The sequence below is a fragment of the Calonectris borealis genome, chromosome 4 (genome assembly GCF_964195595.1).
Source record: "Calonectris borealis chromosome 4, bCalBor7.hap1.2, whole genome shotgun sequence".
Taxonomy (NCBI): Eukaryota; Metazoa; Chordata; class Aves; order Procellariiformes; family Procellariidae; genus Calonectris; species Calonectris borealis.
In genome coordinates this window covers 56,783,705-56,810,659 of record NC_134315.1, presented here as the reverse complement: position 1 = coordinate 56,810,659, position 26,955 = coordinate 56,783,705, and the positions used below count along the sequence as shown (strand labels likewise).

General features: G+C 38.0%; 1 protein-coding gene across 2 annotated transcripts; it reads left to right on the top strand.

Moving 5' to 3' along the window:
- Positions 1-26,955, top strand: SLC39A8 (solute carrier family 39 member 8). 2 transcript variants are annotated; one of them, XM_075149660.1, is made up of 8 exons: positions 1-253; positions 7,554-7,722; positions 12,855-13,024; positions 13,554-13,676; positions 14,832-14,999; positions 20,841-21,048; positions 21,580-21,764; positions 23,051-23,549. In XM_075149660.1, the coding sequence occupies exons 1-8, from the start codon at positions 68-70 to the stop codon at positions 23,078-23,080; spliced, it is 1,239 nt and encodes a 412-aa protein (XP_075005761.1). In that variant the 5' UTR covers positions 1-67; the 3' UTR covers positions 23,081-23,549. The 2 variants fall into 2 exon arrangements, with proteins under 2 accessions (XP_075005761.1, XP_075005759.1); XM_075149658.1 differs by lacking the exon at positions 23,051-23,549 and adding an exon at positions 24,442-26,955 and having other exon boundaries at positions 8-253.

Genomic DNA, 26,955 nt, shown 5'->3' with positions numbered 1-26,955 from the left:
GGCGGCGCGGAGGGGCAGCGCCGTGCTGCGCGCTCAGCGACACTCGCCGCGTCCCGCGGGGCTGGAGATGCTTCCACGCGCGGTGGCGGCGCGGGGCGCCCCGGCCACGGCGACCTTCGCCGACGACGTGCTGCGCGTCTTCGGGGCCAACCACAGCCTGTCGGCGGGGCAGCTCTCCGCGCTGCTGCGCCAGCTGGGCGCCGCGCCGGCCCTGGGCGCGGTGCTGCCGCTGACCCACCTGCACCACAACCAGGTACCGCGGGGGCCCCCGGCGCGGTGGCGGCGAGAGGCGGGTTTGTCCGGGTGCCGCTTTGGCTCGGCGGCGGCGGTGAGGGCTGGGCTGGAAACGCACGTCCAGGAACCAGGGCGCCGAGCCGGGTGGGCAGCTCCGGAGTTTCTTAAATCTCGTCGCCCTCGCATTGAAGCGGGGAGGGAGGGAGGGAGCAAAGGTCTCCTGAGGCGCTGGGCCCGGGTTTCGGCCAAAGGTACCGGTCCTCTGGTGAGACCAGCTTGCGGCAGGGGGGAAACTGCCATCCATCCATGAGCTGCTGCGTGCTGCAGTGCGGGGCTGCCCGTGGGATTAGCTCTACCTCTTCGTTGCTCAGCTCTTAAACTGGCACTTTTCCTGCGTAAATAGCATCTGGACAACAGCAAAAAGTGTGTGAGAATCAGCTAGTGTTTCCCCCCGAGAGCTATACAAGCAAACCTTCAGGACTTGTTAAAATACAATTGGCACGTGATAGCACAAACTTGATTATAGACACGTCTACTTTTCTAAAGAAACTTTTTCAGAAATTTTCACATCTTTGATCTAAATCGTGTGCAAAATGTACACCCATCAATTCATCTACTAAAAGCTGTTTGAAATGATGTTTGATTTACTGACTATTCCAATATCATTGGAATACCACTTTTCATAGAATAGAATAGATACTATTTCCATTGGAAGGGACCTACAAGATCATCTAGTCCAAGTGCCTGACCAATCCAGGGCTGACCAAAAGTTGAAGCATGTTGTTAAGGGCATTGTCCAAATGCCTCTTAAGCATTGACAGGCTTGGAGCATCGACCACCTCTCTAGGAAGCCTGTTCCAGTCTCTGACCACCCTCTCAGTAAAGAAATGCTTGCTAATGTCCAGTCTGAACCTCCCCTGGTGCAGCTTTGGACCATGAAAATATTTTACTCTGTTTAGTGTCTCCATACAAAACTCAGACCTCATTGCTACTTTTAAAGCCTATGTAATTTCATATCTCTGTAGTGTCCTTAGTCCCGAGACCGAGTTTGTTTCCTTGAAGGGAAGGGAATCTTGAGGCTGGTGGAGATTTCCTTATGCTCAGGAATCAGGGACACGAAGTCAGTCACGAAAATGAAAGGAAAGCAGGGATGACTATTTGCTCTGGTTTGGTTGAACTCCCCAAGAAAGAGAAAAGGCATAGTTCTAGAGACCTTGAGAAATTTTTTTTACATTTGGAGTTCGTAGCTCTTTTGCTTGTTCTGTGAAGGAGACAAACCTTGGATAAGCTCCCTTTGTTTTAGAAAGAGTGCAATTCTGTTGTTTTTACCCTTACCAAAGGTTTAATTGGGAGTTAATGCCACTGAAATCCATGTAGTATTCCGTATAAGCATGGCAATATTTGCCAGAGTCACTGCTTTCAAATCTCAGAAATTGAACACTGTTCCAACACAGTGTATTAAAAACATAAACATTCCCAACCACATGCGCTAAATACAACTTTGCAGTGTTGAATACGGCTATGAAAAGGAGCTTTCTTTAAAAGGGCATAGAAATGAGTGGATTCTTCAGTCCTTCAGGTTTTCCCTCTGCAAAAGCACGTAGCCCTCGTACACAGGCTTTGGCACAGGCTACAGAGGAAGAAAGAAAAGTAACACTCTTTCTTATTACTGTAAATGCATGTTCCTCATAAGTCATTTGAATTTTAACTGAAACAAATTTTTTTACAGGCCTATTCTAGTTGTGTCCATTTTGAATAATATCTAGGCTACCATACTGAAATGTGTATACTTTTTTGCTGAGTTCCTTGTACTCTTTCTTAAAATTGGCCTTACGGCTGCCCCATCAGCTAGTACCATTTAAGCAAATGCATTTTACCTCCTGGCTTTTGATCCCTTAGATGTTAGGTATATCAATGACTTTGGGCAGGTGGTGCCTGCAGATGCGTACTCATACAAGTAAATCATACGTGATCATTTTCAAACACTGTGACTCTGTGCTTGCAAGTTGGTAATTTAGAGTATCTACTGGTTATGACAGAAGACATAAAGTGGCATAATCTAACTTTCTGTGTTGGAAGGCATCAGAGGCCTACGCTCTACCGATTCTCTACAGAGGAAAGTAAATACCTCTGGAGAGTGATTCAGGACTTTCTCAGATAGGCTGAATCCATTCAGGCTGCATAAATATCTGACTGTAGGAGGAAACAAGGTTTATCTTAGACTTTCAGTTCTTAACTTTAGTGTTCAGGGCTAGTGGGATGACTCCCAGGCCTTTCTTCCAATCAAGATAACACACCCCTGCTCTATCAGAGAGTCCCTCATCCAAGCCGGAAGTAATTTTTAGTGGAGAGCTGATCTGCAAGGGACAAGTGTTACAGCACTGCAAAAACTGGTAGGAAGGAACAGTCTCTGTTAGTTTTATCGCAGTATTAGTGTTTAGTTTTAGTGTTTCATTCATAACATTTTTGGTGAGCCTATTCATCTCACAAGAGAAGATCCACCAGAAGCTGATCCATTTTCTTGAAGATTGGAAGAATTTGGATGTATAAGCCAGAAGAAGATGGATGCTTGATTTCTGTTTTCTTTTGATGCCAGGTTGACTTGAAAAGATAACGGAGAAGAAAAAATGATCTTAATTTGTTGATGATGGTGTTTGAATGTAGGCATTTATGGTAACCTATGATGTCCATGAAGATGCTAATTTTTTTCCTGTTAAAACACAAAAAAGAAAGCAAATGTTATGAGTACTGTTGTGGAACTTTTGATTGAACTGTCTATTTCCTTATTCTTTTGGTCTCTTTTTTTCTTTCATCATGCACTTTTATAATTCTCTTTATTTTGTTTTTATATTTTCTTTGCTTTTCAATTTTTCTGTTATCACCTTTCCTTAGTATCTAAGCTAAGACTTCCTGTCAGAGAAATAAGTAGTAACTGAGCAAACTCAAATACTGGTCACTGCTGTTTTTTCACATTTTACTGTGGAATTCCAACACATTTTAGTCCTACTAGTAGGGATAAAATTAGCAATTTCAGTATAATAGATGATGGCATGTTTACTCACTCTGTATTTTACATTATTAGCAAGATGTAAAAACATGAAACTGTACTTGATCTTCTGTCATTGGGTTCATTGTAGAATGGTAGGCATACATGTGTGTGCTGGAGGATTTGGTGAAAAGTTTTGGTCAAAAAATACATGGAAGGTATTGAAAAGAAAGCTTGTTAACATCACCTTTAGTTTGTGCTTTGACATAATCAGTAAGTGCTAAAATCGTGCTCCAATTTCGCTTTTTGACTTTTCTAAATCTATATTTATGCCAGTCTCTATGTTATGCCTGAATACTGTGTCTTAATGTAATGCATTTTAATTTTTAAACGAAACATTTGGACAAAATGAAGTTAAAATCTTCATTAATATTCATGATAAGATATAATTAATTTTCACCTCAAGATGAGTCAAAAACCAGTAACTTTGGTGTTTCAGATAGGCTAGAACCAGGCTAGTATCTGCTTTGATTTTGGGTTTTTTGGTAGTGTTCACTAGTTACAACTTCTGCTTTTTGAAAGAAGGGGGAATGGCCTGACCATGGCTTATGGTCTTGATCCAACACCATGATCTGGTGTTGCCCGGCCAGTGAGAAGATAAATAGGCTTATTTGTTCTACCCTCTAAGTGTCTTATTTCTACAATATCTTCACCAAATTTCAGCATTCATGGACAATTTTCAGCTCCCAGCATGAACAGCTGCCTTGAACATGTCGGTGTGTGTGTGAAATCCCTAAAGCACGTGAGTGCATTCAAGCAGCTTCATCTGGTTTGACTCTCGTGGAGTGCTTATTGAAGGCATGGTCATCTCCTAGCATCCAGGTCTTACCTGTGCTGGGTGACAAAAAGGTGTCACCACATCAGCATTAGATGCTTTAATTTGTTACAAGTAAGTTGAGGAAGACATAGTCGTATGTCTCTATTTTGCCTTATCCAGGCTCAGGCTAAGTAAAAGAAACAAATGCTGGTCAGATAGGTATTCGCTGCATTCTTTCTTTGCTGTTGCTACTGTGTGACCCACTGCTCAGCCCTGGTGTGGGCTAGGCTGGTATTTAATCTGGAAACATCTAGAAACTGCAGTCCAAGTTGCTGTTGGGTATCTTAGTACCCTAAGTACCCTTAGTACATGTGGAATGCTACAGATAAAACAAAGGTAGAGAAAAGATAAGAACATGACAGAAGAAAGATCGTTGGTACTGTAGCATGTTTTGTTAATTTTCCAGTTAGAGGTCCTCTCTGCATTATTTTTGTCTGAGCAATTATCCCATCCTTTCCTTCAAAGGATGTGGTGAGCTGGCATCCGCTTTTCATTTATAAAGATACTGGTGTAAAGAGATTCAAGATAGTTGGGCATCACTTTATTTCATTTACCATCTTAAAAAAAAAAATCCCATATTGGTCAATCATTTTTAGGAGAGTCTTACCAGAAGAAAAGTAAACATCTGTTTGAATAACCCAGTTGATGGTTTAATTTTTTTAAGTGTGAATACTTAAATTGTGTAAATTCTACTGATTTAAGTCCTCTCTAATTTTGATGAAAGCATTTTAAAAATTATTTTTGTCAGTTCAGGGACATGATCAGTTATGTTATATCTTTTTTGCAATTGTTTATTAAACACTGGGTGACAGTCACATTACAGCCAGTCCCCTCACCTAATCGCTATGACAAGGCTTACTGAATAGCAGGGGACTGACATGACGGTAGACTTGGTGAGCCAGGACGTCATTCTCAGTCCCCTCTTCCATGAGGCTAAATTTCCTTTCTGCTGAGATCATCCGTCAGTCTTACAAAATAAATAGCTTATGTTTTTACAGCAGCGTGTCTGTCTTAATGTATTTATCCTCCAAAGATAAATGCAGAGTTTTGTAGTGTGCAAACATGCGTTGCTCCAATCCAAGGCTTCTAATAGATTTAATCTTTTAATTAATCCTTTAATTGTGCCTGTGAACTCATGCAAGCTTGCTTTTTAGCTCTTGGATGTATGTGGGAGTCTACTGAGAGTATGAGGTGACTTAGAACAATGAATCATTTATAGGAATCATTATCCTCTGGGATTGTCCCTCATCAAAATAATAATAGTAATTAAATAAAATGTTCACATGAAAGAGCTCTTGTCCAATGGTATTTCTGGCTTATTTGTTTGTATGTAGCCACAGTTACAAGTCTCAAGTTTACTAATTCATGCTGTGTCTGATTTATTTTCTCTCCATAATCTGTTTTTCTACCTACAGCATGGTTTGGATTTTTGTGAATTAATATTAATACTAATATATTAGTGCTTTAAAATACTAGTAATCCATTCTGTATTTCTAGGAAGGAGATAGTTGAAGATGATTTCTCTTAGAGATAGTTATGTTATGAATTCTCAGCTCCTACTGGCTTGTTTTTCTAAGGGCTTTTCACTGCGGACTTCCAGAAATGGCTCTATGAGCCACTAATACAAGAAACACCATATAGGAACTATTCCTATAGACCACAACTATCCTCTTTGTTTCATACTGGACATATTAGCCAGGTATTCTGCATTATTCCATAATGCAGAGTTAACGGTAAAATGATTAGGTACATAACTAGTTTAGAAAGCTCCAGAGGTTCATGTATTGGGCTGTTAAAGACTATCTTCAGTGATGATTTCTCTGTGCACTACTTCCATTGAAATTAAATGGAGCAACATGCTTTAAAACAAAAGAACATTTTCTGTTATCAAGCTATATTTATTTTATATGTGATACCTTGACTTTAGCATTGACATTGAAAGATGAAAGTATATGCACATTGCTTGTATATATTTGAGTCTTCAAGGTCTTGTGGCCTTCAGAAAATTTATACTTATGTTTAGGTTCAAGCATGTACTTGAGTGCTCTGCTAGCCTGGGTCGTTAAAGAGGAAGGACAGAAACATCCTGGATGTAATTTGGCTGAAGTCACTTGAATGGGCCTGCATGTTCTCCTCCTCCAAGCTAGATCAGAAATAGTCACATTCAAATGATGCGTGCACGCCTTTCACCTTTTGGACAGTATTAGAAAAATACTTATTAACGGAAGCAGAAGCAGCTCTGTTGAAGTAAATGCCTTGCATTTGCTTTGGCTTATCTCTAGAAGGGATTTGCTTTATAAATAATAACCTTGAATTATTGGAGAAGTGCTGTGGAATCTGAAGGCTAGCAAAACTGAAAAGAGCAGGGAGTGACTATTTGTTTTTATTTAGCTACGGCTTCCAGTGCTCTACTTTTGCAACCACAGTGAGATTTACTACAGGGAGAGTTATGCTCTACCTTGATGTCTCATGTAGAAGGAAAATGTTTGACTTTTTTTTGTCTTCAGACTCAACCTTACTATGTGTTTGTTGTACAACAATAAGCCAAATCACTGTTCTTTACACCCAAAAAAGAACGCTCTTTCCTTATTGATCATTGTAGGAAATACTGAATATGAATAAACAGAAAGTGTTAGATAAAAGACTTCAGCAGTATAGAACATCTCATATAAAAATACTCAATTTTTCTGAAGATATATATTTTAAGATATTTCATGGTTTGCCTTTTACCTTTTCGGTTGAAAATAACGAACAGAGCAACCAGCCCTGCCCCTGGCCTGGTTTCGCACTGCTAAGTACATTTATCCTTGACCCATTAGATACTGTTCTGTCCTGAGCTGAAGGCAAAGTGAAGATCCCAAGTAAGAGTTTATCTTATTGGAGTATGGGATGGTTTTGCTGTTAACAATTATTGCTATAAAATGAATGAAAAATGTTAAGTGCTGCTAATGTTTAGACCATTTTTAAACAGCTAATTTGGAGAGATAAATAAGAAGCATTGCTGTAAAGTAGAAGTGGTCACTTACATGAATAAACAGTCACTGAATTACCAATCATTTTCTGACATACTCTGTCACTGAGATTTTAACTGTATCTGGTCTGCTCTTAAATTTAATTATTTTGTAATTACATGAGATTTTAATTACTTTGAAGCTATTTTTCCAAATATATTGTAAGGTTTGACTGTCTTGGTTCATAAGGCATAAGATTTGCAAATGTCTATTTAAAACATGTTTCATTGATTTGTGATTTATCTTACTTAACATACTTTGAATCACTTCTGCTTCACATTAAGCAATCACAGTGTTTTCATGCACAGCGTACAAACGCTGTGTTCACTTCCTTGAAAAAGCATTACAGTATTTTCATGTTGTAATTCTTGGGTTTCTCAGTGTACAACTTATTTTTTGGTTTTGCATTAATGCATTAAGTTGGCAAAATCCCTTTTTGTTCCAGTGCTTGACTGGTGAGGAAATTTTTGCTTTGCATGGGATACCGAACAACAGTCACGTATCGAATTCAAGCTTCTCTACAATATGTCCTGCTGTTTTGCAACAGCTAGTTTTTCACCCCTGTGATCATCAGGAAAACTTTGTGGATACATCTAAACCACATTCTTTACAAGGTTAGTTAATATTAATTGCATTAATACTGCGACTGGAGTGGGGTTTTCTTGGGAGGATAGCAAGCATTTATCTATACGTAACAGAAGTGTCTTGTTTAGGAGGATATAGTTGTAAAGTGGGAACATAAAATTAAAATGCTGCTTCAGGTCAGCAAACTATCTAAACAAATATCCTATCTCTTAACAGTGATCTATTCAAAATGTTTTAGAGAAAGGTGAAAGAACTGAGTAGGTAGTTATGGAATAATTTGCCCATTAAAGGAAGAGTGTTTCTGACCCGTTTTATTTGGATAATGGTTTGTGCCCTGAAGTATAAGGACTCTCGCTAATAGCTGGTTAATAGGAGAGAAGATGGGAGTACAGAAGGGAAGTTTGTACAGGTGATTTGCAGTGGGAAATCAGACTTAGTGGGATGTGCATATATCAAGGCAACTCAAGGTAAAGTTATTAGGTGACTGCATTCGAGTGGAATTATTTGCAGGTGGGAGTCATGACATCAGGGGAGCCAGTGACTGTTTTACTGAGGGAAAAATACTCATATTCTTTCCAAACTCTGACTCCTGCTTTCATGTCATCTTCTGTGCTGCCCCCTCCCCATGGAACATCATCACATGGCTGAGTAGCCTTCATCTTCCTTCCTCCTATTTTTCTCACTATTATTTCTGTATTTATTGTGCACAGAACTGTAAGTGCAGTAAAAAATGTAGAACAGGGAAGATTCAGCTGGTTAATGAAGTCACTTGTTGCACTGATAAGGATCAAATATGTAATGGCCTATTTTTTTGACTCAGTATTCCAAATAAATTTATTGTTCCAAGGGAGTCAGCTGAATTAAAGTTAAAAGGTAGGATGTTGAATGAGCAGGTGCCGAATGGCGGTATTTATGAGCAGAGATACAGCAGTGTTTTTCTTAACTTTTGAAATATTAGTATTAATAACATTCTGACTAATGTAAGTGATTATATTTATTAAGAATTATAGATCATTCCTAAAACTTAGCTGTGTCAGTGAATAATTAGAATTATATTTGATTAATCACTGAAACCATGGCATGAATTTACCATGGTTGTTCTAGATTGCTTATACCATATAAGGGCACATATTGTCAAGAAATCCATAGTATCTGCACCAGAGGGTAGGATCTGTCTTTCTCCTTTTTTTTGTTTGGGGCTGTTTAAGTAGGTTGTACGTGGAAAGCTTGACCTATAGTTAGCCTCCTCAGCTATTTAGACCATCCCTCTTGTTTTTCCTTTATCCTGCCAGCTCAGACGCAATGTCCAGTAGCCAGATAAGCAAGGCAGCCTTCTCCCTGCCTCTCCCTTGGCTGCAGTGCAAGAAATCAGCAAGGCCCGTGGTTAGGGTATTTTAAAACCACAAGTGTATGAGGCTGTGACACGTAGTGGTACCTATTTTGAAGGGAGATTCACAGAAAGGCCCAGTGCCAAATGCAGATGTTGATTTATGCACACCTCCACGCATCACAGAACGAATCTGTATTGTGGCAGCATTGAGACCAGCTGATTTCAGTCACTGCCCATGAAGCAAAATCCTCTATGCGTGTTTCCGGCTGCGCTTATGTGAATTTTCTGCCCAGAGACTCCCACACACTTAACCATATTCTGTCCTCCAAAATACGAATAGACAAGACATACAGAAGAAATTAGTACAATAAGCTTTACGGGACAGCTACTTTCACTAAAAAAAAGTGCTGCTGAAGCAGAGTAAAAGTTAAAAGGCAGCGTATAGCATGTCCTTTTTCCTTGGGGTTTGTATATCTCATATCTAACCTGGCTGACCTTAGGGGCACACTCATGTCCTTCCCTTTCTTGTTTCTCTGAAAGGTAATAGGAAGGTGTATAGAGCTGCATGAAATAGCTGGAAATGCCCAGTGGCATTCCTTCTGTACAAGGCAAACAGGTTCTGTGCCCCGTGCTTGTCTTCTTCAGAAGGATTTCCTCTTCATCCCAGGACAGGGCTAAGGAAGAGCCTGAGCCTGCCTCAGGAAGTCCCAGAGCAGTCCCCATTTCTTATAGGGAACAATGCTGAGCAATGGTGTTCTAAGGAGGGCACCTTATTTGCACTCCTGCCATTTTATTTTTTTGATTTCTTGTGGCTTTGGGTATCCTGGCTGTCTCTTTGTTGGGGCCACAGTTCTAGAGACAGAAAGAATAATGGTAGTTGGCAAAAGCTGACCACACCACCAGTCTCAGGGGAAGAGAGTATGCATCCTAAGCAGAATGCTCTGGTCTGATACGTAAAGTCAGACCAGCCAGCTTTCAGAGATGCATGGACTCATGAAGAGCTTGGTGTGGATGGAGTCCTAGTGAATAAAACCAATTTTAAGACAGCAGTGCATACGTGATATTGTGAAATACAGTCCATAATGCACGAACTTCGGCAACATTGGTTGTCTTGGAATTTTGTAACTCCCCCCCCCATTTGTGGTATTTTTCTTCAGTACCAGTTCCTGTTATTGTGTAATTATGGGGTAATCTTTTCTTTTTTTCTTTCCAATTACACTTCAGGTCTTTCTGAACTCAAAGAAAATCTTGCCACAAGGCCCAGGAGCACCTTCCTGGAGAACATATAAGAAAGATCTTAGATTTCTTTTATTCCTTTAAAAATTTTATTAGTTTAAACTAGTCTCCATACTACTGAGGCTCATTGCAGGACCTGTGGAATGCCTAAGATGGATAATACTTAATTTATTCTTTCATTGTTTGAGGTTATTTAATCACTTATTTTAATTCTTCCTTATTCTTCCACTTTGGGTGAGTAAATCAGAAACAAAATATTGATATGTAAAATCCCAAGTTCTTTGGGCTATCCAGATCTAGGATAGAATTTTAAAAGTAAAACCATGTCTATCTTCTGGCACCCCTAATCTCTGGTAAATCAGGAAGAAGGCAGGCTTTTCCTTTTACTTTTTTTTTTGTGGCAAAAGGGGTATTACATACCAGTAGATTAGAATATGTCCCTACTTGTGAGCACAGGTCCTTTAGTACGTTATGAAACATCTCCTATTGCATTAAGCATACAAAATACAAAATGGTGGCAGTTGTATCATTTATAACATGTACTTCAAGTTAAGTGTCCCAGTATGTTTTGCTGTTTTGAACAAAGAATACCAGCATGAAACTTAGACCATTTGTTAGTGAAGCATGTAGTATTGTGAGAACTTCTCTCACAATTTGGTAACAACCTATTTTTCTTGGTGCTTGGTTTTAAGCTCCATTCTATCATTTTTGTCATCCATTGATCTACACACACAATTAGTAAATTTATCCTCTTTGCTTTTGTTGTTAAAAGTAATTAGTATTGGCTTTTTTTATTATAATTTTTGAAACTTGTTCTAATTTCCTGTCTCTGATGAAGTAATTTGGGCAAGTACACTAAATGCTTCATATCTGATAAATGGGGTTTTTATTGTGTTAATTCAGTTTAAAATGTACATTTTGCACAGAATAAGGTGTAGGAGTTGTCCGTATACTAAACTGAAAGAGACTTGTGCTTCTATAGTAATCCCAAACTGTAAACAGTGGTTTGTGACTCATGGTGGCATTGGAAGCCCATTTGTTTATTATAGATTTGATTTCAAAAAGATATTTACAAGCTTAATTGTCATATATTTTAATGAAAATTTATCTCCTATGTAGCTTAGTGAATCCACCCATATCTAGTTGTGTTCCCCCCCCCCGCCCTCAAATGGCAAATGAATGTTCTAATTGGCATTGATTTACCTTCTGCAAATGCTTTAAATGTTTCTAATGCTTTCTGTTTGTGACATAATATAAAATCCATTACATATAAAAATTGTGACACTGCAAATAAAGTAGAGCCATCCCAGTTGCAGGTGAGGAACCTAGCTTAGTGTGTTTGCCGATTGTGTTGCAGGAAAGTTAAGCTGCAGATCATAAACTGATCTGTTAGTTTCTGCTGTGCGGAAAGGAATTTATGGTAACTTCTCTACATACACGTTGTAAAGCTTATAATGATGCAACTTTCTGGATTATACCAAACTGTTCTCATATAGCCAACATTGTGTTGGCTTTGATTATTATTTGTGGTTAATTTTTATAGATAAACCCACTGTCTATGTGGATAACTTTGTGGTTCTGTGCCATCACTTGAGGCAGCATTGTAGACCTTTTCCGTGCAACCTTTAAAGCTTTTCTCTGTACTCGCAGGGACTTGAGATGTCACTGAGAAAAACGGTAGTCATGCATAGAGGCACAACTTTGTGATGCTTATCAACAACAACAGCAACCCACCCGCCCCGCCCCCCCCAACATATAATTCAGACTCCAGAATAATTATGGTATGGGTTTGTACAAGTCCTGGTACCTGAACTCTAAAAATCTGAAGGAAGCTAAGTTATGGTGAACCCTAGTGCATTTGCCACTTCTTAGGAAAGGTTTTTGTGTACCTAAATCACATGTCCATCTTTTTGAACCTAGAACCTCTTTTTTTTATATGCTTTCATTTCTCTATTATAATTGTCTCTGCTATCAGCTGCCACCTCACCTGTTTGATAAGCGGTGATGGGCAGCATTTTCAGCCAGCAGAACTACTTTGATTAGAGGAGGAGGAGTGTTAGGAACAGAAAGTTACCACCTCAGGATGATTTGAAGGAGTCATCCTTTATCAGGAAGGATTTTTGGATCTAGTACAGCCAACACAGCAGACTTTCTATCTTGGAGTTCCTTAGGAGTAAATGACAATAGGATCTAACCCTGGGACTAGTAAGAAGTTTTGTCTTATGTCTATGCTATAGCTACTTTGACTGTTGGCATAAGCCTTAATTTTTACTCTTCACTGACTGTAGAGACACCTGATTTATACTAGCAGCAGATAGGCCATCCCAGATCTTATACTAGCACAGTTTCCATTTTTAATATGGTAGTCCCAGACAATGTTTCCAGATACTTCTTTTCTGCAGGTATGCATCTTAAGTATCTATGCATTTTAAGATTTTCATATTTGTGGAGTATAATTTCAACCAGGGAACCACTCTTTTTCCCAATTCTGTGCCAATTTAGCTGTTAGAAGAAACAGCTGATAGAAGCTGTCATAAACAGCCTGAAGTGGGTGTTATACTAAAATATTTTATATTTCTGCTTGTTTATCCACAGTTTGGGGATTTGGGTTCCTGGCTGTGACTATAATTAACTTGGCATCACTTCTGGGATTGATTTTAACTCCCCTCTTAAAGAAGTCATATTTCCCCAAGGTTTTAACCTATTTTGTGGGCTTGGCCATTGGTACTCTCTTTTCTAATGCAATTTTCCAGCTCATTCCAGAGGTAAGCAAGAGAAATCATTATTTGGTTTGCCTACTAGTTTCTAAAGTGTATTAATTTTAGAAGCATGCTGCAATGGGGTTCTGTGTGTGGGTTGCAATCTCCAAAGAGTTGTGGGTGGGCTTCAGTGCCACCATTCTGGCTGGGTGAGCAGAGCCATCAAGATCAATGTCTTGTGTCATGGGAAAGACCAAGGGCTATTCTGCCTCTAGACAGAAAGAGAAATGCAGTGGATAAAATTCTAGTGAATTTTAATGGGCTACAAGTTAGACCCTCCTCGTCGTGCACTTTACTACTACATTCCGCATATAAAGTTCTGCTGAGTTAAAACGCTGTTAACATTTAATCCAAGTTAAAAAAATCTAAAAAGATCAGGATCTTTCATAATTTCAGCCTTATGGAAACTCATGGTCAGTAGAGAGTCTGTATTTTAGAGGAGTATCTATGTTTGGGGGGACGTTTGTTTGGTTGGTTTTTTGGAAATGTGCTAAGATTACAGACTAATTTGCATTGCTTTTTTATTCACTGTTAGGCATTTGGGTTTGACCCCAAAGTAGATAACTATATTGAGAAAGCAGTTGCTGTGTTTGGTGGATTCTATATTCTCTTCTTTGTGGAAAGGATTCTTAAAGTGATATTGAAGATCTATAACCAGGTAATGAAATGTATCACTAACTGAACGAGCCTTGCCTTAGAGTACCTGTTATATTTTCTGAGATACTTGATAGTTTAATAAAATGTGGGGGGTTTTCCGTTTTATCTGAGGACTTCAGCCTTACCGCGTGCTCTGATATATCTGTTTAAAATCCATATGGATAGGGGAAGCAATCTCACTTTTTTGAGGGAGTTACAAGCAGAGCTGGGAATAGAATCCAGATATGAGTGTGGTCTGCTGTCACTGGCGTATGCTCTAGTTGCTCTCAACAGCCAAGTTGTTGCCGTGCTAGGCTGAATGCACCAGAAAAAAGTAGAAATGTGTAAGAGCTGGAGAGAATGGAGTCTGCCCCCGGAACTCCCTTTTGGGCAGGAGAAATCAATGTGACATATGTACCTTCTTAGTCACCTGTAAAGTGTAACTACTGACAGTGCCTGACTCTCACCTTCCGTAACTTAAGCTCTGTGTTTCCCCGTGGTCTAGCACACAGACCTGCTTTAGTGACACTGCAGTTATCCATATTGCACAGGGCTCTGCTTTCTACCCATACGTCAGGGTACTTGTTTTCTGTGTACTCACATGAGTGAGGCTGAATTTGTCTCAGAGAAGGGCCTCTCAAAACTTTTGGTCCCCCTCAGAAGGAAACTGTCCTGTTTTCCTTCTGTTACCTCACTTAAGGTCCTCCCTCCCAAACTGTTGCTGATACTGAAGATTATGAAGATAAACTGTCCCTTGTTTGCAATAACTGCACAAAAAAAAAAAAAAAAAAGAAAAAATGAATTTGTTGCCCTTTATTTTTGGGAACAGTTGACGAATAAGCTCTATTTGACAAGCAGCCATGAATAACTAGTAAATGTTGATCACTTATGGTCATGTGTTCGGCTTGGGAGGTTCTATATAAAGGTATAAAATAAAAAATCCCCACATGTATTCTGATTAGCTAGAAGTAAGAGATGAGTTAGGAACTTAGATACGTTTGGAGTTCATTTAAACATTTAAATGTTTACTGCTGCCCATTTAGACATTTACTTGGTGTTGAAAGCAAGGCAACATGAATATGATGCCCCCACCTTTTCTTTTTTGATCTCTATTCTCTTATGTTTGTTGTTTTGCTTCTGTTTTAATTAGCTACCTACGTATTTATTTGTCACCTAGACAGACCATAATGACTCCGAAAATGGTGAACAGAATCATTCTCAGAATAAGACTAACCCACCGAAACCACTGTCATCCAGCAATGGGGGGACGTGTTATGCAAATTCAGCTGTCATAGAGAGCAATGGAAATCTTGGTTTTGACAGCATCAGTGTGGTCTCAGCACAGGTATGAAAATTGTGTCTGTTTATTTATTTTATCTTTGCCAATTATATAAACATATCTGAGGGGAGAGTTAATATGAAATTTTATTACTTCTGTCAAGTTTTTGTAAACTTATAGCTTATAACTTGCTTGAGCCCTATGAAAAAAATGTGGGGTTTTGGGGCAAGCTTACAAAAGCTGAATGATGCATTCAATTTGTAGCCAGCAAAAAGAGCTATTGATATCGGTGTTGGGATGGGTAGGACAGACATATATATATTAATCAGATAATTCAGTTAATTTTGGTTTTGTTGTTGTTGTTATTGTTTTGCTTAAAGAGTGATAGTGTGTTTTAGTGTTGCATGATCCATATTGTATTCCAGACTACGTAAAGCCATAAGTGTGAGAACCTGATTCCTTTGAATCAATGGTTAATGATGAAAACTAATACAGTAGCTTTTGTGCAGTATCTTGTGAGCACTGGTTGTGCTAGTCCAGTATATTTGGACACTGTGGGAATTATGGAGGTAATATGTTGAGACAGAAGCCATTCCTCCTTGTTTAAGTATTATTCTCTTTCAGATTTGTTCTCCATATTTCTCTGTGTTTGTTTTCATACTACAAATAGAACTTCCTTCTGTCTGAGAAGAAAATGGAAGCAGGAGGAGAAAGTTGGTGTGCTTCTTTACTCTTTTCCCTGTACAGGGAGGAGCAGTACTGTCCCTTATTTAAAAAAAATAAAAACACGTAGAAACAATTCTCTGATGACTAAGGCAGATTTTTTCGTAGTAGAGATTTCTGTTTTGTCACCCATGTTATTTAGCCAGTAAGTTGTGGGGAGCAGTGAGGAGCAGGAGAGGAAGCCGGAGGCAGGCCCTAACAGCCAGGAGAAAATCTGAGTGTTCTGCATTGACCCCGCAGGATCACAGGGCATTTGATGCACACAGTTTAAAGTACCAAAATTGTACGTGTCCTTAGTGTAGAAATGTCATGAAGTGTGATGGATCCTGGGCAATTTTAAAAACTAGGAAGAACATGCTTAATAATTAAAACTGCATGGGCACCAAGAGGGAGTTAGTATTATGAGTATCCCTAAGCTGTATTTTGTAGATTTATAAAACAGACAAAAGAACCCTCCACTATCTGTGGAGACAGTCCAGTGGTATGGGTGTTGTTTTTCTGCCCTGTTTACCAGAAGTTTTATCTGGACCTATTCCATTATTACGTTTTGGCTAGTCATCTGCTTACACATAACATAAACATAACAAAATCATACCATATATTATAATAATAAAATGTAACTATATATAACATTTATTTCTAGCTACTAGTTTAGATGCAGTGCTCGTGATCGTAAAGTATTGTAGGTCACCCCAAGATCCTTTGTGGAATACTCATACATCTCCTTTTAGATGCAGTCTTGACCTTAAGAACTTAAAATTTCACAACGGTTCTTCTTCTCTACTTATTGTTCTTATGAAAATTCATGCTTTCCATTCTCTCTTCCTCTCCATTTCTCCAAAGCCAGGAAGAGAATATGTTGTATTAAAACCTCCTGAAAGTAAAATTCACCCTGGAGCCAAGGCTGGCTGCAAGGAAATCCTAGTGGCAGATAGCCCACTGCTGATATTGGAGGTAGCAACAAAAAAGCCGTCATTACTCTTTCCTCCTCCAGGCAGGTTCAAAGAGGCCAGGTAGCCTTCAGAGTCATTAGGGGGCAGGGGAAGGCCAATGTGGCTGAGGGGTTTTGGGGCAGCTAGGGTAGTGCCATGAGGGTAGGTATGCATTCAACTTTACAGGCATTTGGTATTCATGAAGGAACTGTTTGGCATAAGCCAACACATACCTAATAGAATTTTAATGTGTCCTTGTAATCTAAAGCTTATTAGAGAGGGCAAACACAGTGTAGCCAGAAATCATCATGTAGGCTTTAAGGAGGGAGTTTGATTGTGCCAAAGTGTGGTAGCTGTTTTCAGTCATGGGGATCCAGCCATATTCTCTCTTTTAATGCCAGAGCGGACTGACTGCCAGGACAGAGGCAATCTAAATGTTTAATTAGTCACATACTTTCAGATTTCACTTGCAGCAGTAATTGCAACCTTGGAAACCTCTTTAGTGCTTACCCAAAATTTGTATCTACTATGCAGTAAAATTACATGGCTTGACAACAGTAACTTTGAAGAAAAGTTGTTTCAGAGAGAAATTGCTGAAATGTCTGTATCCTCGAGTGCACAATGTTACAGTTGTATAACAAAATTTTACGGTGGCCTTTATTTATGCCCTGGAGGCAGTGTCAGGATTCCGTCTTGGTCCTGTGGGCACTTCCAGGGGACACAAAAGGACATGTCTGGTTCATGTCTGAAGGAGTCAGAGATGCATTAGAAATAGCAATAGTAATCTGTTGAGATACCATAGGATAAAATAAGAGAGTCTCTGTTTAATTTCTTAAGTTTGGGAACAAAGGAGAGGCCATTACTTTTAAAGAAAAAATTGTATTCAGAAGAGCAAAAATACCAAGGATGTCTTTGGTTTACCATAATCTGTGGAGATACAAATAATACAGAACTGCATGAATAATTAATAAAAGTCAGACCTGATAGTCCAGCTGGGTATTACAGAGCTCCTTAGCTGGCATCTCTTCTGTGACGTCTGCTAAACTACCATGACAAAGTGGCAGCAGTTCAGCAGAGACAAACATTGTTCGTTTTTGCCTTGGAATCCTATAGATTTGTAGGGTAAATTTGTCAGTAGTCTGCCCTATCTTAAACATTAAGAATATGTATTAGTCGTTCATCTACTTCTATCAGACACACAATCTAGTAAAGTTCAGAATGTAAACCCGGACAAGCAATGCCATTGTACTTTATAAAATTTACAGAAGTCAAGACATTATCTAAAATAGATTACAGGCAAGAATTATGATACTTCAAAGCTACACAGTAAACAGCAGATAGCCGTATATATATTACAGAAGCCTCTCAGAAACCGATTCCTAGATTTTAAACTACAATTGTTTCTGCATTTTCAAAGATTGGATCAAGAAAGTAATTTTTAGAAGTAAATCAATACTGGTCTCCTAAATTAATTGCAATTACCTAAAAAAACCGCACATAGATAAAGCAACCCAAACCTCAGCACATTTCTAGAGTCAGTTCCATTCTTGATGAGTTCAACAGCTAATTCTTAATAGCATCTTCTTATTCAATGTTCATTTTCTTCATACATGCATATAAAGTTCAGTATGTATATTTGTAAATTATTTATTTCAACAAAAAAGCCCTTCAGATCAGATTTTTAGGTTTGTCATACATATGCAACGCTTTGGACTGTCATTGGAATTCTCAGCTGTGCAACTGGTACCAGAAAATGGGTCCTTTACTTAGTTCTACGGCTAAGCCAGTTATGCTCCTACAGCCCTCAGAAAACTGTAGGCACACACATGGTTCCCACATGAAAACAAATGTGCGTTGATGGGAACAAACATAAACAAGTATGTATAAGTGACATTTTTGCACATTTGTATTATTTGCTGACTGTTTTCATTGCTCTTCTAGGAATTTTCATCCAAATAAACACTTTTCATAAAACCATTTATTTTATGGAGACGCTTGGCATGTGGTGTGAGAATTTTTTGGTAACAGAAAGTTTTTACAGAACAAAAACCACCACCACCTCTCTTTCTCATGTATAATAGAAGTTGCTAATATACCTTTTCAAAATACAGTCTCCTGAGATTAATATTGTTGCTTTATCAGAAAATACTTGCTGTTGTTGTTGGGGTTTTTGTGTGTGTCGTTTCCAAAAGAACAATGTTTTTTTTTAATAGAAAAATGAATGAATTATGCAAAATGAAAATCTCTGCATTGTCTCAAACTCCCTTTCCTCAGTGAAACTAGAAACATGCCCAAGAAAGAAGATGTGCTTTTGGCAGAAATCGGGTTGATCTACAAAACCATGCCTCCATCAGTTCTTAGGCAGCTTAAAGGATGGTCAGCAGGGAACAGAAAAAAACATAGGGAGCTGAATGAATAGGTGGAAGAGCTTCGCTAGTTGTATTTGAATTTTCTCATACTCATGTTTCTTTTTACTTCCAGTTACCTAATATATGTATCTTATGTGGCTTGCTTTGTAATATTTCTTTCTTAAAGTGAAGTTCAGGTTGCCTTTGTGGATTAAGAGAGAGGTCTATTACTCATAAATGATCCTATCTCAAACAGAAATTAGTACAGATACAAATTAATCGTCCCAAAAATACGATTGGCATTGCTTGTGTGTTAGATGAAATGTTGAGAGGAAAACCTCCAAAAACTGAAGGCAAGCATGTAGTACAAGTCTGAAACCTATGTGTTTGAGTTGGCAGGGAAACTCCCAATTTTTGGATGCCATTGCTCATTCTCACATTATAAAAGTATAATTTCAGGACTTCCTATGCACTGAATAGGAGCTGTAAGTGTGCTTTATGGCAGTTGTGGCACTGCTTAACCAAGGCTTTCATTAGCTACGAGTTCCAAGTAGTGCAATAGGCATCTGACTCAGAAATCCCTGTCCTGAACTTTTGTCCTGTCCCAAGGCAGCTCCTACATACAAGGATGTAGTATGTCAGATAAGAGTCTGGTGAGCAAATAATGAGGCAGACCTTACTGCTCTGTCGTTAAAGATTTTGTAAGAATTTATTAATCATTATATTTCCGTGAAGTTCAAAATTGAGTTGTCTGGTAGCATTTGCATTTGATGTGGCAAAACTAAACCAACTTGCAACGTTCTTTTTAATAACTAAGGAAAATTTCTTGGAGTAATCTGTGACCTTTTCATAAGGAGGCAGAGGTGTTCCTCAACATCCTTCTCCTACAAGAGAAGGAGAGGTGTATAAATATGTCTGTGGGCACACAGATGTATGTATTACTGCTTGTATATTCCAGTAAGTAAGCACTAGTTAATGCCTTATATGCAAATCCTCTTTTTTAGGGGGGAAATACTGTAATGCTTGCAAATATTATGTAACTGCAATATATGTGTGTACAGAAATTTATCAAAATAGATCATCAGGAATTTTTTAGGGGACTTTAGTTTGTGCTCCCAGCTAAAATGCCAGTTCCTTTTACTGCTTCAAGTTTTTCATTATTTCATGGTACCGCATGTATAAATTACTTCCCCTTCTGGGAGGAATTATTGAGATCCCTGGTGTGTATATGCATTGCAGTTTTATATTAGCCTGTTGTTTTCATGCTCTGAGCCTTCAGCTTGCACAGTCAGAATTACCCACTGCTGTTTTTATTAAACATGCACTTTGTAGAAACTAATTTGAATAGCTAGACTTGACTATCATTGCCCAAAATTAGAAATAAAGTTTATGGAGTATCTGGATGTGTGTCTATATTCACATGTAGCTGGCTAAGTGTGTCTCTGAGAGCGTGAGGTACTGGCAGTACGTAACTGGTCCAGGTGTGTTTTAGGTAGGAAATACAGATGCTGTCAGTCACTGTGATCAGATCCTTCTCACTGTAAATGCTTAACAGAGGTGGCTGAGGAGGCTGTGAGGAGCCTTGGCACTCTCTTAATCTGACAGAGACTCCAGAGAGACAATCAGACCACTGTGGTCTGAACTGCTTTCTGTCTCAGCTGCAGGGCATTCAGATAAAGCTTTGTAATCAGAAGGGTGATTGGGCCCTGCGTGTTAACTTGTTGAGATAGAAAACATTTGCAGCCGATACCTGTGCCTTTTGCTTCTTTGATGAAGCATTTTGGTCTCCATATGCAGTAGTGCTTTATTTTATACTTGGCATTCATTTAAAGACAGAAGTGTGTTTAGTTGGCTTCTTTATTCAGTGTTTTATGTAATTGCTTTATTGTGTTATTTTTTTCCAGGAAGAAGCCACCCAAGGCAGCTTATGCAAGTGTCTTAATGGGCGTCCACTGTCAAAGATTGGGACCATTGCTTGGATGGTAACACTGAGTGATGCCGTACATAATTTCATAGATGGTTTGGCTATTGGTGCTTCTTTCACTTTGTCTCTGTTTCAAGGGCTTAGTACCTCCATAGCCATATTGTGTGAAGAGTTTCCTCATGAACTGGGTAAGGAACTTCATTAAACATGTTTACTGTGGAAATCACTGTTGTAGGAGGTTGTGCTCGCCAAAAGTTGGCATAGACTGAAAGAAAGTTTAGACAAATCAATGGAAAAAATATTAATCAAAAAATTCCCAAGCACCAAAATACGCATCTAGCACAGGAAGTTTCCAAGTGCAGGTGGGTGGAAGCTGGGAGTGTATATTAGGGCAGTGTTAATTGCCCTGTTCATATATGTTGCATACACTGTTGTATTAATTATTTTTTTTTAAAAATCGTTACAGGTAGTTCTGTGTTCCTGTGCTCTTAGCTCAATTGTGCATTACCTACTTGCTTTAGAATATTTCAGTTACCTTAGTATTGATCAGAAATCCTCATCACTTACTTGAATGAAGAAAAACAGCAGGGGGTTGTAATTTGTATACAAATCATGTCTTTTCTTGAGACTTCCTTTGAAATCAGAAAATAATCACAATATCGTTTTTTGAAGATGGTTTTGTTTTTTTTCGTTTTTTTTCTTTCTTTGTTTTCTTCTAGGGGATTTTGTCATCTTGCTTAATGCAGGAATGAGTGGTCGGCAGGCTCTGTTTTTCAACTTTCTGTCTGCATGTTCCTGTTACATTGGGATGGCTTTTGGTATATTAGTAGGCAACAACTTTGCTCCTAACATCATCTTTGCCGTAGCTGGTGGAATGTTCCTGTACATCTCTCTGGCAGATATGGTGAGATCTAATTTCATTTTCAGTTATTTTTCTTCAAGAAAAAAAAGACTGCACTAAGTCTCTCCAGTAGAATTTAGTATTTTGTCCCTCTCATGCCAGTGTCATCTACTTATAATAATAAGTTAAATTGTCAATTATATCCTTAATGGAGGTGCACAAATGGTTATGCTTATTCATGAAACATAAAAGCCTTTCACTTCACAAACAGGGCTGATCAGATTATTGCTGAAAAGGAGTTCTAGAGAGAAACAAGCTTTTTATGAATTTGGACTGGTTTAATCAAAGACTGAAAAAGTGTATAAATACTTTGTTTCAGCATTTTAAAGTGGCAAAATATTTCACCTTATTATTTTTAAAAGGTTCATTTGTCTATTTAAACCATACTTTGAAAGAAAAGCAAAAAAAAAAAGGTAAACAAAATGAAACTAAATACTTAGTTTTGAGTTGAGTGAAAGGTGTTGTGTAACCACAGTGATAATTTTGGGGTTGTTTAGGTGAAAAACCTGACTGAAATTCTATTCTGGTTTAAATTAAACAGTGCCAGCCCCAGTTTCTTGGTTCAGACTAGAAAATTGCTGAACTCTATTCAACACAGTCTGTCTATCATTTATTTTTTAAAGTGTGCTAGAAGATATAGGCCAAAGAAATTGTGCTAAGATCCAGAGCAGATTTAGACGTTGGGAAATAAAATCTGGATTCACAGGCAGTCAGCAATATTCCATAATTTACTCTTATGATGATGTTTTATCTCAAAATGAGAGAGATCCTTCAAGAATTTTAAGTTTTATTATGTTTAATTCAGTGTTGTAAGAACAGATGTATCTGCAAAGGTGTTTACACCTGCCACATGAGAATTCGTTTGAGTGTAGAACTGGAAGAGTGAGGCCTGAATTTGAAAAGATTTAAGACCCCAGTTTGGTTCTATATGCATTTAAGAACTGTCATATAGTTATAGTGACTATTTCATTAAATACTATTATAGTTTAGGTAATAACATAGGATTTAATAAGTAATGTTAGAGTTAAATGAATGGTATAGATAGTTTATTTTACAAGTTTGCAGTACCTTAGTTGCTAATGCTTTTCATTTCGTTTCACTCTTATATAATGAATAGTAGTGTACTCAACTATGACGTGTAAAACTCATGGCATAAATTTAGAGTGGCTCAACTTAAATTTGTTATTAAATCCATCAAAGTAGGTAACATTCTTTTCTTTGTATCTGTTGTTCTGTTCTCTCTGTTTCTGTCTCCCTTCCTCCCGCCCAACCTCTCTCTCTTTTTATAGGTTTTTGGATTGTATCAGTTACCTATCTGAATTTTTCTTCCCCCTGAAAAGTCTGAAATAGGGTATTCAGGTGCTCTGTACAGAGATCTGGTTTTCTGCTTTCTGTTACGATTTTCACACTCTTCTGGTTTGCTTGTCCAGGACCAGGTAGGATTAACTAGAATGTCATTCCTTCCTTCTTTTCTTTTTCCTGTTCTTTTTTTCCACCAATATTGGCATAGTCCAACCTCTGCCAGTAAGATTACTGGGTGGTGAGGCTGTGGGCGTGTGAGAATGTGTACATTGAGGTGTGTGCGCAAATGACCCTTGCTGTATGGCATGAAGCTAATCTGGTTTGTTGTCTTAGCCTCTTGTGCAAGAGGATTACGAAGCTCTGGAATGATTTCTGGGAAGGTTTGGCCACTTCCCACTAACCTTAGTCTGTTCTTCAAGAATTGCGTTACCTTCAATGACTGTTTTTGCCTTGTGAGATCAAAGAAAGATACAGCTTCTGAGTCACCCAGCCTGAAGGTTTCTAAACTAACACTGAAATATACAGTCTTCATTGCATTCTGGCTATACTACTCTCAGCACAACAGGAGAAGCGTTTAAAGCTTATTTGAGTATGTTTGTCAAAATCCATTGCAGTTGACTTTATCTGCACCAAACACATACCCTGAATCACCCCATACAGGGGGCTTTATCACCAGTGCTCATCTGCCATCACCTCCATTGGCTCTCAGGGGAAGTGTCTTTGTTTCTGCAGATGACAGCAGATCAGTCATCCTTTGCTGTTACGTTGCCATTAAGATGCATGCTATGGAATGAAGAATTCCTTCATTGCGCTGTAGTGTAATATTGCACGTGTTACCAGTTTCAGAACATTCTTCTTCTTTCTTCCTTGCTTTACTACTACCTCATCAGCCCGCCAGACTTTCTATTTGTAACAGATTTCTTATTTCTGAGGGGCTGTCTGTGTTTTCAGCTTCACTTCATTTGCTTATAGATAAAACAGCAGTATCGTAATCTTCCATTTCCTGGACAAGGATTTCTCTGTTTATACTAGTGAAGGAAGAAACACAACATTTAGCAATACAAGGGCAGCTGCTCCTAGCAACGTATGGACCAACAATTGGACCCTAGGAGACTGCTGGAATCAAAAAGAGGAAGTTTGCATTAGAGAAAACCAGGTGAAATCACAGTAGAGAGGAACAAAACACCATTTCGTTTTACCATCCTTGGTGAAGTGGTTTTTCAGGGTAATTAGTGTGACCTGTTCCTGTGACTGCCTTCACCCTCTGTTAGTTCTAACATTCAGTCCAAAGTAGCAATATGGTTCAGTTCTTAATGCCTTAAGTTATGCACGCTACCACAAGATGGCAATACTTACCTAAAAATATCCCTTTTTTCAGTTCCCAGAGATGAATGATATGCTGCGAGAGAAAGTGACAGGAAGAAAGATGGATCTCACATTCTTCCTTATTCAGAACGCTGGTTTACTAACGGGGTTTACTGCTATACTGATGATTACCTTGTATGCAGGAAATATTCAGCTGTGATAATGCAAGTGAAAATGGAATCAGTACTGAAGACATCAAGTAAATTACAAATGGAGGACACTTGAAATCCATAAAGGGACATTCATTTAATCTACTTGGTTTTGAAACGATGACGAGTCCCATCCTGTTTCCCTTGCTCCAAATACAGGAAATTCTTCTTTAGGACTTGCAGTCAATATAAATAGTAGGAGCTGTCAACTTCTGTACTATGCCAAAGAACCGATTCTAATGTTTTTATTTCTATTTAAAATTATCAGACATATCTGAACTGTCATAGAGGAAGGATGTTACTTGGCCAGTAGAATTATGCAATACATGCAACTCAAGACCAAATGAAAGCTGAGGTCTTCAAGGAAGATGCATATTTAAAAGAAAAGAATGGAGTCTCATATCCTTTTTTAACTGTGATGAAGGCAAGCAGTTTCAAAGCTGGTTAATTTTAATGACTTTTATTGCAGGATTTGTCTGTGTAACATCCCCTTCCCCCACCAAAAAAAAACAACCCCAAAACCCCCCAAACTATTTCAGAGTAGGTACTAATGAAGCTAAGATTTTTAATTACTAATTAACACTGGAAGGAAAGATACCAGTTACTGCTTTTGATCTTTTCTCTTTATAAGTGCACTAGGGAATTGTTGATTTATTTTGAGAACCACTTTTTTTAATTAGAGGGAACCTGTGTTAAATTTATGACAATTTATCAACTCCATAATATTTTAGAAACATTGAGGATTTGAAAAATGTTCAAGCATTTTGTATTTTATGAAAATAATAATGTTTTATATTTAAGTTCCACAAATATTCCTTTTAAAAATCAGTATTTTGGGTTAAAAGATTTATTGTTAGTTTTACAAAGTGGAATTTAGGAAAAATTTGCTAAAATCAACATTCCAGTAAGCTTTTTTGTAATTTGAATAATTTTCTTGTGTGCATTTGGGTGAAAGTAAGTGATACTAAAATATACAAACTCTTATCACAATCTGTTGCATGTGAACTTTCTAAAATCATGCTTATATGTATGAGTTGTTCTGAAATAAACAATTCAGCTACTCTGGTGTTGTAAGAGGTGTACAAGGAAATTAATAAAAAAATATATTCCGTTTCAGTCACCGCTAAGCTTTGAAGGAAGTGTTGTTATTCTCCAGTAAGTTACTTTTTTTCATAGATTTTTGAGCAAGTTTTACAACTTCAAAGAAGATACTGTTTCCTGATATATTTCCTGGCAGTAGGAAAAGATAAATCTTTTACTTTTAATTCACTATTAAAATATATTTTCTTTCAGGTAAAGTATCTATTTTAATATTTTATTTGAATCTCATCTGTAATTACATTAGAAAAAATAACTTCTGTAGGTGTCTGGTTGATAAAAACTTTAAGGCAAACTGCATAGTAAATTATACGTATTTTAAAATATGTTATAAATATTAAAATGTAATTATAGTAGTCTATGATATTTGCTGTATGGAAGAAGCATTTATTAGTCACTTTATGCCTTCTAAGTTTCTGTGAAGAAGAGTCTACCCACTCCATGTTCTTTCCTTTAATTCTTTCTTTCCTTGATTCCCTGGATATATAAGCTGTTTGTAAATGCTACTCTTCTGTATGACAAGAATGTGTTACAGTAACTTTGAATGTTCATTGACTTTTTAAAATCATTTGACCATTCCTAGTTCATCAGATTATGATAATAATATGCTTGCATGGTACTTTTCACCTTTAAATCCAAACATTTGCAATGGAGACTTGATTCTTTGTTATCTCCCTAAGGAGGAAAAACTGAGAAAAACGAGTCATTGAAATAACCTACTTTTAGATCACAGAGCAGACTAGAGATGGAACAAAGTCTGATTTTCAGGGTAGTGCTTTAGTCACAAACCAAATTGCCTTTTCTGCTAGTGGAATATGTAGTAGGTAAGAAAGCGTTTTGATTTCTGTATGAGCTGGTTTGTCAGTATAATCTTTGCTATTATGTTTGTCCAGTACATACAAAATAAATCTACTCCAATTCTAGGACTGCCAGTGATTTCCTAGATTTTGCTGATGCGTCCAGGGGGGAAGAAGCATGAGCAAACACTCAAAAAAATGTTGTTTTGTGACGAATAAGACTGCAGTAAGTTACTCCCTAAAAGTTTGTAAATTAGTTGAGGAAAATATTTAAATCTTTTTCATGTTAATATTCTTTTTCATGTTAGTGTCATCTGTAACACTGTTCATCTTACATTCTGCCATCTCTTCAGCCTTCTTTTCAACAGTTGTGCAAATTCTGTGTATAATGTAATTTCAAAGGGCTCTTAAATGCTTTTGTATTTGTTATTTCCTTAGGGCAAATTATCTAATATCTAATGTTAGACATTATCTAACATACAC